This window comes from Mus pahari, chromosome 4 (genome assembly GCF_900095145.1).
Source record: "Mus pahari chromosome 4, PAHARI_EIJ_v1.1, whole genome shotgun sequence".
NCBI classification, from domain to species: domain Eukaryota; kingdom Metazoa; phylum Chordata; class Mammalia; order Rodentia; family Muridae; genus Mus; species Mus pahari.
In genome coordinates this window covers 106,474,202-106,488,829 of record NC_034593.1, presented here as the reverse complement: position 1 = coordinate 106,488,829, position 14,628 = coordinate 106,474,202, and the positions used below count along the sequence as shown (strand labels likewise).

Below are 14,628 nucleotides of genomic sequence, written 5' to 3'. Positions count from 1 at the left end.
TGTGCTCTTTGAGCTTCTGGAAACATTTCTTGGGCAGACAGTTCAGTGTCACAGAATCTTGTCCATTGACTTTTTTATAAAAGCCTCTTGGGGTAGGAGATTTCATCTGACATACCTTTACTTGGTTCCTATGAAATCTGATATTTAAATTGACTTTATAAAGTGGCCTTTTTTAGTTGAATTGCTAAGAATAAAAAGATATAGGTTGTTATATAAAAATGACAACTTAGCCTGGTGTGGTGGGCCATTCTTTATATCCTAGCACTTGGAGGCCGAGTCAGACAAAACTCTAGTTTAAGGCCATCCTGGCAATGCAGAGTTCAATGTGAGCCTGGGCTTCTTGAGACACTATCTCAAAAGAATTAATTAGATTAATTAATTAGATTAATTCCTTTGGAAAAGAAGGGTCCTATGTTCTAATACAGAGAGCAAATCACTAAACCGGGACAAAGCAACATTTTATAGTGATAGTTTTTCTGAGGATTACAAAGTATAATACTGTTTCTTTCTCAGAAGCAAACTGCCACTGTAGTGTGCCAGCAGAATACTTGTTCAACAATACAAAACTGACGTGGAAACCAAGTGTGTCATTCTTTACACAGAGAAAGCTAATGTCAGACAAAACAAAACTAAATATATTCTGTTTCATTAAGTCCACTTTTTTAGGAGTAATTTCTCCCTGCAAGTTAAATGTCTTTTTTTTTTTTTTTTTTGGTTTTTCGAGACAAGGTTTCTCTGTATAAATGTCTTTTTTTTTTAGGAAGGTTCACCCATCACCAGTGTGGCTCTCTATTACTAAAGAGCATCTCTTCAGATGAGAGGGTTCTGGACTGTGCCTTTGCAGTCCCATCTTTCGGCAGAGTTGCCATACTATGGCTCTGTGTTCCTGAAAGTGTAAATATGGAATCTCTTTCCTTGGCTCCTCATTTCCTCCAGTGCAAAGTGCAGTCAGTCCCTGTGAGCCAGGTCATGTGAGCTCAGGTCAGGGCCAGCTCCGCCCACAAGACTCATCACTTCTACCCTTGAGCCCCTCGCCTGTTCAGGTTGAGCTCTTTCTGTGCTCTTGAATATTACACTTACCTCTTGGTCTCCTGAATCCGAATATGCGTTTCCATCTGTCTGACATCTCCATCTCCTAAGATGGAATGAGTGATAGTAACTTTTCAAAAACGTAAGGTATTGGCTGCCTAAGAAGGCCTTCTCTAGCTGCTCAGGGCCTCCCAGCATTCCTCTGTTCTTTCAAAGGAACCCTTAAGGAATGTAAAGCATCAAGTTGTTACAGAAAGGAAAATGAAAATGGATCAGTTCTAAGCCACATAGTCCTTAGAGCTAGAAAAACAACAACATAAAAAACCCAGACATTCTTAGTAGAAGCTAGCTGGTTCTGTAACTCAGAGCTAGCCTGGCACTGAGAATCGACTTAAGCGAAGCAATCAATGTAAAGCATTTAGCCATGTGTAGTAAGTGGTCAGTAACTGCCGTCTACCCAATAGTAAGTAGAAAAGTGCATGTGGGTTGGATTTGTATCTATGTTCAGGGAGTCTGAGCTTCTTAAGGAAGGTGTGTGTGTGTGTGTGTGTGTGTGTGTGTGTGTGTGTGTATTTATTTTCATGTACAGTCATGGTTTGTCTATGTATATGTCTATGTGAGGGTATTGGATTCTGGGTTTTGAGCTTCCATGTAGGTGCTAAGAACTGAACCCAGATCCTCTGGAAGAAGTGAAGATGCTCTTGACGCTGAACCATCTCTCCAGCCCCTCAAGGAGGGTTTTTTTTTGTTGTTGTTGTTCTTTTTTTTTTTTAATTCCAAATGCAATCTAATTATTTTCTTGAACGAGTGAATGAAGTCTTTGTATTTTTATGGTATCGAGAGGGGTTTCAGCATGAGAGCGTGGAGTCGAGTAGAGATTTCTTTTCTTGCTATGTGTCTTGGGCATTTTAATCAATCTCTTTTTTAATCAGTTTTTTAAAATGTTTTAAATAGGGAACAGCAGTAACTTTGAAGACTTTTATAGAAACGTGAATAGATTAATATAAGAATACTGCACTGAGCAGACCCAAGGCTCCTGCGTGACCTCTCCTTAAGTGCCTGCCTTCACCGGATCTCTGAAACCATTATTTCCCCACCATTTGTACTCCTCAGAGATACTGTTTTTTTTAAAAATGCCCATGAGATCTGTTTCTGATCAGTGACATACAGTGACTCATCCATATTGATAGTATATTTTAATCTACTTCCTTTAAGTTAATTTAAGGTGGGTGGGCATGAGTGTGTATGCATGTGTTGCCACTGCACATGCGGATGTTGGAGGACAACTTGTGGTAGTGTTCCTTTCCTCCTTCCGTGCGAGTCCTGGGATTGAACTCGGGTTGTATGAGTTGGTGGCAGGTGTCTTTCCCTGCTGAAGTATCTTACTGTCTTCCTACATCATAGTTAAATGGGCTGCTTTTATAGGAGTAATGATAAGGATGACATTAGGTTGTAAATCCAGATTGCATCATTGGTGGGGTCTCTGAGTGCACACTGCTTACATTGATGAATGACAATGACATTGGAATGTTTTTTAGCCAGCTGACATCAGTGGTGACTACACTGAGAGGCAATGCTTTAAACACATTCTGCATACCTGGAAACAATTTGGGATTGTACACATTATTACTTGTTCTCATTTTCTTCCATTGTAAAATGAGACTCAAAAACTTTGCAAGAGTTGTACAGCATAGTCGTCGGCAGAGCCGGACTTAAGAATAAACTGTTTCCTTCCGTATGTCTTTTTCCATTACATGTTTACCTGCTTGTATATGGATGTGGCAAACTTGACTTTTACATTATTATAAATTAAGTGCCCTTTTCTACTTTCTATTACTTTTATCCTAGTATTTAAACCATACATATATACAGTGAATATGCATTACATATATAAATATATAACATCTATTAGGTATAGGATGTATTATCAAAATTATTTGTTGTTTGCTTATTATCAATCATGCAAGAATTTGTTCTATAAAGTATTTTTTGAATGCTGTTGTTGTTCTGATTCTTACGTCCTTAAGACTCTATCTCCAGCCAGGCCACACTTGATGGACAGAGATTTCTGCTTTCAAAATATAGATGATGATGGAGAATACAATGATGTTAATTACTGAATACTTGTTTAATTTTAAATCATATGTAGGAAGAAACAGACGTTTCACAAACATGGGACATGTTTCTCTGAGCCATGGGATGGCTTCTCTGAGAAAGCCTTGCTTGATTTTATATAGACTCTCTAGCCCAGGCTGGCCATAAAATCACTAGCCAGCTAGGATGAGTTGAACATAGGAGCCTATTGTCTGCGCTTCCTGAGTGTTGCGATGACTTGTGTGCCCAAGCCTACCTGTTCTGTGCAGTGCTGAATATCATATCTCATGCAAGCGAGACACGAAATTCATCCTCAACTCCAGTTTCAGCTTTATAATATTGTCATTCATGCATACTGAGGTCTATAAAGACATAGACTATGTGTGTGTGTGTGTGTGTGTGTGTGTGTGTGTGTGTGTGTGTGTGTGGTCACCTGTGCACACCAATTACCCAGACTTGGGATCATTTAACAGTAATCCAGCTATAGAAGGGTGAGCCCCAGAACTCCCACATTCAAACATTTGTTTCTTGAGAAAAGGACCTTTATTCCTGAGACTGACATTTTTTTTTCTTAACTTACTTTACATACTGCTCATTGCCCTCCTCCAAGTCACCTCTTCCCACAACCCTCACTCTGACCTCCCTCTCCTTCTTCTCTGAGAGGGTGCCCCCCTCCCTGGCATCTCTCTACCCTGGCACATCAAGCCTCTGTGGGTCTGGGTGCATCCTTTCCCACTGAAGCCAGACAAAGCAGCCCAGCTAGAAGAACATATCCCATAGACAGGCAATAGCCTTTGGGATAGCTCCCACTCCAGTTGTTCAGGACCCACATGAAGACCAAGCTGCACATCTGCTACATATGTGTGGAGGACCTCAGTCCAGCCCATGTGTGCTCTTTGATTGGTAGTTCAGTCTCTGAGAGCACCAGTGGTCCAGGTTAGTTGACTCTGTTGGTATCCCTGTGGAGTTTCTATCCCTCTCTGGATCCAAAATCTTTCCGTCAGATCTTCTATAAAGTTCTGAGTTGATTGCTTGGACAAACTGCTTTGCCCTTTGGGCACATAGAGATTAAGTTCCTTTAGCGATTGTGGAAATACATCTAAGAGAAGGTCTTTTCTCCCATATTATCATCATGGAACATATAAATGCCAGCTAGTATGCAGGCAGTAGCTGTTGTCCTCCACTAATGAATTGATTGTTAAGATTCATTTATCCCCAAAGCAGTTTTGTAAATCTTCTGAGCTTAGCATACCTGCGTTTGTTGAGCAAATTCATATGCAAATACATTTGCATATGCAAATGCTCCCGTAGACACTTGCATTCCAGCTAGAAACATTATTGATACTTGAAGCACACTCTTTAGAACATGCGTTCTTTCTGTCAGGATCTGCCATCAAATTCAGTTTATCTTATGGCTATAAGTGACCAAATATGACTGTTCTATGTGGGATAGTGATTCGAAAGTATTCTGTAGGGAAATTACTCATCCTCTAAGCTAAAGTAACTATATCTGCTTTGCTATTTGTATTCCACACAGGAGGAGTATAAGGTCCTGAAGTAGAAAGGAAGAATAAATATTCTTAGATTTGAACTCATTTTCTATTGTCTTCAATTGCTGTTATATGCCATAAAATTCCTTTAAACCAGTGACAGAGTGAAGGGGACAGAATTAACTGATTCTCTGATACGGTTTGGCATCTTCATGCTGGGATTTTTAACAGATTGCTTTGTGTTTACTAAAGACTTGGAAGTGCCTGGGAATGTATACCGTTGAATCACATTCTCACCGACCATTGCTTGAATGCTTTCATTGGTATTAATGGTCACACAGGTTTATTGCTTTGGAAGTGGTTCATGAACCTGTTCGTAGTGCCTGGTGCTCAGTCTGATAGAGAGTGACTAGCTGATGATTTGTGTGTGTATATGCAACCATGTTGTGTATACATACATACATTCACATATCAGTGTGTGTGTGTGTGTGTATGTATATATATATACATATATATATATATATATATATATATATTGTTAAATATGTTTTTACTGGATGTAGATCTTCTGTTCTTACTGTTTCCATATCATGTGTCATTTTGCAAAATAACTACATTTTTGAAGTGTTTTGTGAACATTTAGATTCCTAGGCTGCTGCATCTGATGAATCCCCACCTTGTCCAACTGCAAAGAGAACGTTTACTAAGATATACTGTGTGATATTGTAAATATCAACTCTGAAGGGTGGTGTACTTCTGCAAGCTTCTTAACCATTGAAACTGTACCCTGTGACAGCTTAATTTTCAAGTGGTTCGCCCATGTAGGTAGTTGTTATTTTCTGTGATGGGAGATATGTTTGCAATAGTTTTTATTTTATTCCATCTTTACTCCTGCAGGAAAATCTCAACCTAAATATTATAGTATATAATTTTTAGCATGCAAAAATCCAGTTAAGTGGGGCATCAGTATAAGTGGTTATTTTCTCATGAGATGTCATAGATGAATTAGAGAAGTGCTAATTTTCTTTTGGCCTGAGGTTTAAGGAGTAACTGTGAGGTTGATATTGAACCCATGTCCTTGCCACATGAGTTGGCACAGAGTTTTGGTTCACTAGTGAGAGAGAACTTAATATATTTGCTAAAATTTTAAGAGTTTAAGCATGGAGCTCAAAAATAAAAATAAAACCCTCCCTTGAGAAATAACAGGAATAAAATCTTTTCACATTAAATATCCATTAATTATATTCTTTTGGAAAAAGTGGCAAAATCACTCTGAAAAAAAAATGTTAGAATTTTTACATACCAATAGCAGATTTTAGTGAAAGCAGTTCACTTGAACACATTCCAAGAAAACAGTCTTCTCAGTTATATTCAGGTTATTTTCCAGATTTTAAAAATAGAACTTTCCTCAAATTCTGAATTCTAATCATGTCAAGAAAAGAATAATGTTTGAAACCTACATTCAGAGCACACTTTCTAAGCGAGAAAGCCACGCCAGAGAAATAGTACTCAAAAGCCTGCGGGAGCCAGATGGCTGTTGGAAGACAGATTTTTCAGTTTCGACTTCAGATTTAAGCATGGTGTGGCTTTCTTTGTGGAAAAAAACCGGAAAGTTCGCTTAATTTCATCTGCTGCATGAATAGATGACTGGAAAAAGAAAATACAGGCTGACAAACACTGAATAATTAAGAATCAAGTTTTCTTAGAGACCTACTTTTTTCATAATATCTAAAATAGAATTAAGCAAATGTCTTCTGTCTTCTACTGTACGGGCTGCTATGTTTTTCTTCTTCTTCTCAGACATCTCGTGGGGAGTTTGATTCCAGTGAATTTGAAGTCAGGCGACGGTATCAAGATTTCCTTTGGTTGAAGGGCAAACTTGAAGAAGCACACCCCACTCTCATTATTCCCGTGAGTTTATAAGGGTTTGTGGATCTTGTTGTTTGTAATATAGCCATTGTGTTTTCTTGAGTATTTTAGAGTATCTAAAACATAATGCCAAACATAATACTTTTAAATCCAATAAATTTTACTTATCTTAGGAATATTTATTTCTAAACTCTTCAACTGTAGTTTTTTAAATTATTATAACATGGAATGATATTTTATTTTTCCTGACTAGTTTTATGTGTTTTAATATGTTATACTTATTTGTTTGTTTATCGTGGAGGTAGCCTAAGGATGCTGTCATATATAGAGAGGTCTCAGACTACTGGAGGGAGGGGAAATTCTCTTTCCACCAAGTGTATCCCCAAAGACTGAGCTCAGGTCATCAGCCTGAGCAACAGGAGTGTTATTTCCTTGGGGAGTCATATTCCCAGCCTGTACTATGGATTTCTTTTAAACTTATTTTTATAATAAATGATGAGGTGTTCAACTGGTCTTCAGAATTCTTTGCAACCGGATGTGCCATGTTATAGGCAAGAATCTGGGGTTTTTTTTTTTTTTTGGCTGTTTTTGTTTTGTTTTAATATAATTGCTATTTGTGTGTGAGCAAGCTCATGTACGTAGGTCAGAGCACTACTTGTAGGATTTGTGTCTCTCCTTCTACCCAGTGGATTCTTGAGATCAAACTCAGGCTGTCAGACTTGATAGCATGTGCCTTTATGTGTTGGGCCATCTCATTGGCCTTCAGATAGATGTTTTATTTTATTTTCAAGTTGGCACAGAGAGCAGCAGGGTTCCTAAGAGCATTTCATACTTACTTGGCGGTTCCCCACCACTCCTCTGTGACCTCTGCCCCTATATTCCTTGTATCTGTCTCTGTCTCTCATCTCCATCTTCCATCCTCCATTCTGAATCCGCTGTCACGGGCACATATTCTCACATAGTTGTTGCTTTTGTTTTTGGTCTCAGCCATTGCCAGAAAAGTTTATCGTCAAAGGCATGGTGGAACGTTTCAACGATGACTTCATTGAGACCCGCAGGAAGGCGCTGCACAAGTTTCTGAACAGGATCGCTGACCATCCAACTTTAACATTTAATGAGGATTTTAAGGTTTTTCTCACTGCACAGGCCGAGGTAAATGGTTCTGTTTTATATTCAGCAGGCCCTTTAATATCCATGTGTTCAGCAGTCTGCATGTTCCCTCTTTCTCACCTTTACAAATCAGGCAATGGTGTCCTGCAAATGTTCAAGTGAACATTTAGAAAATATTGGAGAAATATTAGAAAATATTTTAGGTATAACCCTGATGTGCCAAGTCAACATGTTAATTATCAATAAACAAGATGGAAATCTGTTCTCTTCTTCAATACATGTATTCTTATTTCTCTTAACTTTTATTTAATGAGGGGTGCTGTTTGCATATGTAATCAACATTGGTCAAGCATGAATATTTTGTTGTGTGTATGTGATGTTTATGTGTGTTTGCATGTGTGTGTGTGTGTTGTATGTGTGTGTGTTGTATGTGTGTGAGTGTGTGTGTGTGTGTGTGTTGTATGTGTGTGAGTGTGTGTGTGTGTGTGTGTGGTACATGAGTGTGTGTGCCCATTCTTGTGTCAACACATGCATGCCAGAACACATAAGTGAAGGTCAGAAACCCCAAAGGGGTTGTGGAACGACCCTTTCACAGGGGTCACATATCATATATCCAACATATCAGACATTTATGTTATGATTTATAACAATAGCAAAATTACAGATATACAGTAGCAACAAAAATAATGTTATGGCTGGAGGGGTCACTACAACATGAGGAACTGTATTAAAGGGTTGCAGCATCGGAGAGGGCTGGAAACCACTGATCTGTAACATTAGAAGCTCATCCCCAAAGGTTAGTACGTGCATTACACTCAGAGCATGTTAAATCAGAGACTGCAACAACAGCTTGGCAGCTGCAGTTTGTACTGCCAGTGATGAGGTATGCTTTCTGAAGGAAGTCAGGGGCAGGCACTCCTGGATGAATGGGTTGTCTGGTCAGTGAGGGTTACTCTTTGGTCAGAAATGCATTTTCATAAGACTTTTTGGAAAGAAAACCTGTGAGCAGACAGACACTATCTTATTCCATGTTTGGATAAACGATACATTGCTTATAAATCTGCAAATCTGGAATTATTTTTATCCACAGATTATTTATCTCTCTCCTATGTGTTTTGCTCTCTTAACTTTATTTGCTTAAGCACGCTGTATTTCTCAAGGAATGATTTTCATGGCTGAATATCTGTTTTATTTTTTTTCTCCAATCTGTAGCTGTCTCTCCCATGTTAACTCTGAAATAACTGGGTGCATGTATTCTTAAAGACCTCTCTCTGCAGCCAACCAGTCAGTGTCCCAGCTTACCCACTCCAGTTGGCACAAGAGCTGTGCTCAGAGTCTGGTTATAATCTAGAGTGAGAACATAACGGAAGCAGAGTGTGTCCTGTGCAGCAGTGGAACCTCAGAAATGAGCTTGCTGTGATTCCCCACCCCCACCCCTGTCCCCATCCCATTGCTTAATTGTTCGAGGACCTTGAGCAACTTATTCTCCTTACCATTTCCCCCCATTTTTCTTTGTAAAGTAAGGAAAATAGTAGAAGTTATTGTGGGTTTATTGTCAGTTGTGTGTGTAAGATGGCACATGTAGTTACAGGAACACACCAAACTGTAAATGTCACCTAGTATGCTTGAAGAATTAATTAAGCTTTCCACTCTTATCAGTAGTAATTTGGGTCCTATCTGGATCATTTGTATATGGAATGTCTTTTCTAAAATATAGATTGAGGACTGGACAGATGGCTCAGTGGTTAAGACCACTTGATATTCTTACAGAGGACCTGAGTTCAGTTCACAACAGTCTCTAACTTTAGTTTCAGGAAACTCAACACCTTCTTTGGCCTCTGAGGACACTGCATGTGTGTGTGCTATGCATACATACAGGCAAACACATACACACACATGCACAGAAAATAAAAATAAATTGAAAAGACATAGATTGCTTATTCCAATCTTCTTAATCACTGGCCGATCCCAGTGTTTTGTTTTAAAGATTTACACTCTGAGGAAACACTGTCCACATGGTTTCCATGAGCACTTTGAAGGGAATATTATACAGTCCAATGGGGTGGAGGAGGATGATACTCCCCACCCCCCCACCCCCAAAATTCAAATGTTTCAAAAGTGAATGCTTTTAAAGACACACATGGAAGTGTGTTGTCGTGGTCTCTGTCCTTGCTTTACTGCAGCTGGGAATGCTGCCACTTGACCCGCAGTACTTACTTCACTTTCTGCTTCTAGGAACTGTCCTCCTATAAGAAGCAAGGGCCTGGCTTGCTGAGCAGGATGGGTCAGACAGTCCGAGCAGTGGCATCTTCCATGCGAGGAGTGAAGAACCGGCCGGATGAGTTCATGGAAATGAATAACTTCATTGAAACCTTCAGCCAGAAAATAAACTTAATAGATAAAATATCTCAGAGGATTTACAAGGAAGAAAGGGGTATGTCATTAAAGACTGAGCATGCAGATGGCAGATGTTCAGCCTCTTTCTCGTCTATACTTTGGCGTGGTGACACTGTTAGGATTTCACTTCCAAAAATGTCTCATGCCCTGACATCCATTGAAGATGTTTGAGGAACTGAGGAGTTGGCTCGGGCTGTAAGGTGCTTGACCTTCTCTCAGATATGAGCACTTGAGTCGGGTCTCCAGCATCCGTATAGAACCCTGTGTATCATGGCAAGTGCATGCCTGCCTGGTGCTGGGGAGACAGAGGCGGGTAGCTCTCCAGGGTTCATAGTTCAACAAGTCTGTTTGAATCCCTGAGTCTAATGTCCCATTGAAGGACCCTTCTCCTAAAACCAAGCAGGCAGCTCTGGAGGGACACCACCCAAGGATGTCTTCTGACTCCACCCCACACCTGCACATACATGTGTGAGCACCCGGTCACACAGAGAGACATGTATATACCTGTGCACACATACACACCCCTCCTGCGCATACACACTCTTGTCCTTAGTGTTGATGTTTATGTAGTCACGGCCAGTCCCCATTTGGTTTTATGGAGTTCTAGCTGTCCTAGCTTCTATGTGTAGATCATGACATGACTGCAGTGCCAGCTCTGAGCTGGAGATTTAGTTTATGAAGTTGGTGTCATTCAAAATGGATTGTCTCTCAAAAAAATCAAAGAATGGCATTTCAGGAATTGAACTCCAGTATTTTACTGCAATATTTTACTGGTGGTTGGGAGAAGGATCTGTTAAGTCATGAAGACTTACATATTGAAAAAATGGTGGTCTTTCCTATTATCTATTTGCCTATTAAAAAAATCATGCTAATCTTTAGTCTTTAATGATTCTACTCCAATTGCTTATTGATATTTATTTTCTAATTTCAAAATTATAAAGAGATAGGAGAGCCAGCAAACTTGTTTTAAATATTTGTTGGTACTGAAGGGGAGCCACTTAACAAGCAGAAGTCACTCTGCTGGCGCCTTGCTTGTAAATCTGTAACTTGTCTATATCCATCATTGAACTGGAAATTTTATTTTATTTCTAGTGTATTCTGTGTAGGTAGCAGCCACATGGTAGAAAAAGAGATCGACTCCTCGAAGGTGTCCTCTGACCTCCACATGCAAACTGGCACATGTGCTATGCCCCTCCCCAGATCTATACAGAAATGTTTGTAAAAGGGGGAAAAGGGAGATTGGAAGTAGGAGAGGGCTCAGTGGTTAAAGTACATGCTGTGGAGGCATGAATCTCCAGGAACCCTGTCAATTCTGGGCCAAAAGGCATGCATCTGTTATGCCACAGCTGAGCAGCAGAGGGGTGATCCCAGAGGTTCCCTGGCCAGTCAGCCTATACCAGAACTAGGGGAGCTCTAGCTTCACATACCTAAAAAGAGAAGGTGAAAAGCTAAAGAAAGAGAAACCAAAGATAAACCACTAGTCTCCATGTGCAGATACATGGAGGAACACACTCATATACATGTGTGCATGCATACATACATACATACCTAAACATGCAGAGAATGAATAATGAAAAAATAATTTAAATATAAAACAGAAATGTTTGTTTTCTTAAAACCACAGATTTTTTTCCTTAAATGTAATACAGTCTTTACTTTGCACTGTCTGAATGTAGTGTAATGATTGGGTTTGATCCTCCTTACAGTTGTCATTTTCTCTTTCTTTCTTTCTTTCTTTCTTTCTTTCTTTCTTTCTTTCTTTCTTTCTTTCTTTCTTTCTTTTTTTTTTCTTTCTTTCTTTCTTTCTTTCTTTCTTTCTTTCTTTCTTTTGTTTCTCTCTCTCTCTCTCTCTCTCTCTCTCTCTCTCTCTCTCTCTCTCTCTCTCTCTCTCTCCCTCCCTCCCTCCCCCCCTCCCTCCCTCCCTCCCTTCCTTCCTTTTTTCCTTCCTTCCTTCCTCTCTTTCTTCATTTCTTTCTCCTTTTTGCTTTCCTTTTTCTTTTGTGCCCTCCCCCTATTTTCTCTTTGCATGGGATCTCAATATGAACTCCGCCTAGCCTCCCACATGCTAGTATGTCAAGTGTGCACCACCACCACTGCCTTATGGCTTTCCTTATTCTCAGGAAGCTAATTAGTTAAGTAGGTTCTGGGACTCTAGTTCTGTGAAGCAGATTCCTTATGCAAAGTTAGGTTGGGCAGCAGTTCAAAGCATGCTCTGGAAACTGCTGACCCTAAGAGACACAAAGATGCCCATAAGCTTTGAATTCACTGGCAAGGAGGTCTTTAATGGCTTCACTCTTTGTGAAGGAAGCTCAGATCTTACAGACTTGCTAAATCCAAGCTCTTGTTTTTAAAGTGTATGCTCCTGGCCCAAGCTTGGAGATTTCTCATTATATAAGATCAGAAGGATATAGGAAAAATTGGGGAAGGGGAAACCATGATTAAGCTATATTGTATGAGAAACATTAATTAAAAAAAAAAAAAAAAGAAGATGCAAAGCATCCTTAACAGGGCTGGAGATAGGATTCCATTCAACATATTGGAGATTCCATTGGGAATTTTGAAATCTAACGTGTGCAGGGCATATAATCCATATCAGGAAACTAGTTTGAGAGTGGTAACTCGTGCTCGCTTTTGATCATTTTCATTCTAAATCATTTCATTTTGATCATTTAAAAAATAAAGCTTGGTTTCCTTTTCTTTTCTGTTTCCTAATTTATTAAATTTACAGATTTCTTCTGATTGCATGTTGTGTTGTTTCTCTGTGCTATAGACTAAAGACATTACAGCTGTACCTGCCCCTGACCTCATGGTATACTTGATGTCTATATTTTAGAAAGGGTACTTACTAAATGTTGACGTGTAGTTGTGGTTTGAAAGCTGTGTAATTTAAAGAAGGCTCTGTAGTAAACAGTTAGCTGTCTAATGAGGATCATCAGCGTGCACACATACTGAGAACAGAACTTTTAAAATTTTGTTTCCTGTTTCGGGGTCATTAGTCTTCAATACAGATAGACCTAGACTCTGAAAAGTGAAGTTAAGAACTCAGAATAAAACTTCTATCTTCATGAGATAATCTTAACTTCTGGAGTTCACTGGATCATAGGAAAACTTTGTGCTGGTTGTAGCTTTGAGTGGCAGGATACGTTCCAGTGAATTATACTGGGTGGGAAGAAGGTGAACTCTAGAGGCTATCACTGTGTGTGTGGTGATTCCTGGAGAGGAAAGGAAGAAAGCCTGTAGTTTTGCTTGGGTTAGTGGGTAATAATTACCGTTGAAGTGTTTGTATAGGTAAAAGAATGGAAGAAAGACACGTTTTATTTAGAACTTTGGCTGTGCATACTTAGATACAATATCTATATGTAATTATATGATAAGTGGAATTTTAAAATAGCTATGGTGGTTGTATAATATAATTTTGTATAATATAATTTTCCAAGCTAGGATAATAGAATAGACATCTAATTTTGATTATACTTAGTAGCACTTCAAAAACTGACTTATACAATCTGCAATGGCTGCTTAGTAAATGAAGGATAATATAAGCATGTGCTTATATCTAAACATACGAACTTAGAATAAGACAACATCCTTTCATACTATCTATGATATGGAGATTTTTCAAAAACTTTTTATAGAAACTGGAGAGATGACTCATTATCAGTTAAGAGTTTTTAACTGATCTACCAGAGGATGTGGACTCACAGAGGCCAGCAAATCTAGCTTCAAGGGTCCCAGCATCCCTTTCTGCTCTCTGTGGGCACCTGAACATGGAGCATACACTCACGTACCCAAACAAACAAATACAAATAAAAAGTAAATCTTTCAAAAATGTAAACTGACAGTGACACTTTTTTCTTTTCTTTTCTTTTCTTTCCTTTTTTTTTTCTTTTTTAGACTATTTTGATGAAATGAAAGAATTTGGCCCCATTCATATTCTGTGGTCAGCCTCAGAAGAAGACCTGGTCGATACATTGAAAGGCATTGCCGGCTGCATTGAGCAGTGCTGTAAGGCCATGGAGAAGCGGATGGCTGGCCTGTCAGAGGCCTTGCTCCCTGTCGTCCACGAGTATGTGCTTTACAGTGAGATGTTAGTGGTAAGACCCTGAACTAGAGTCTCAGTGCTGTTCTCTTCACGATGCTGTCTCTGTGTGTCTACCACTTTTTTCTGTCCTAGTTGGATGTTTTACATGTAGATACCCAAGAGATATCTATTCACTGTAGCCAGGACTCAGTGGCTGAATAATCACATAGCCAACAACTGGGATACTCAATAGAAACAATTAGTGTGAATGGCTTCAATCCAAAGCACTTAAGGAACAGTCTTCTAACATTCAGTTTTATTTTAAAACATGTTGTTTTTTATCCTTTATAGATTTAATTCCTTGAGAGTTACTTTCCTGTATCATTTATGATTTTTAGGCATATTTCATATGTAATATATATATATATATATATGTATATATATATATATACACATATATGTATATATATATTAGAAAGTGATTGAGTAGGGTCTTGATATATGTATGCTGTACCTTCAGGCTGCTTCTGAAAAGAAATCTTCCAAGTTAAAAATGTTCTCTTACACCCTGTAAAAAGGCCTTTTGTTCTTTATATATTCATTTTATATTCTTCTTCC

General features: G+C 39.0%; 1 protein-coding gene across 2 annotated transcripts in view; it reads left to right on the top strand.

Annotated features, from left to right (window-relative positions):
- The window catches only part of Snx7 (sorting nexin 7), a 90,741-nt gene that overhangs the window by 21,791 nt on the left and 54,322 nt on the right, over positions 1 to 14,628 (top strand). For both annotated transcript variants that reach the window (XM_029538140.1, XM_021196435.1), the window contains exons 3-6: positions 6,414 to 6,524; positions 7,470 to 7,634; positions 9,828 to 10,026; positions 13,884 to 14,083. In XM_029538140.1, coding sequence (XP_029394000.1) covers positions 6,414 to 6,524; positions 7,470 to 7,634; positions 9,828 to 10,026; positions 13,884 to 14,083 — 675 coding nt within the window. The remainder of the gene's footprint in view (positions 1 to 6,413; positions 6,525 to 7,469; positions 7,635 to 9,827; positions 10,027 to 13,883; positions 14,084 to 14,628) is intronic.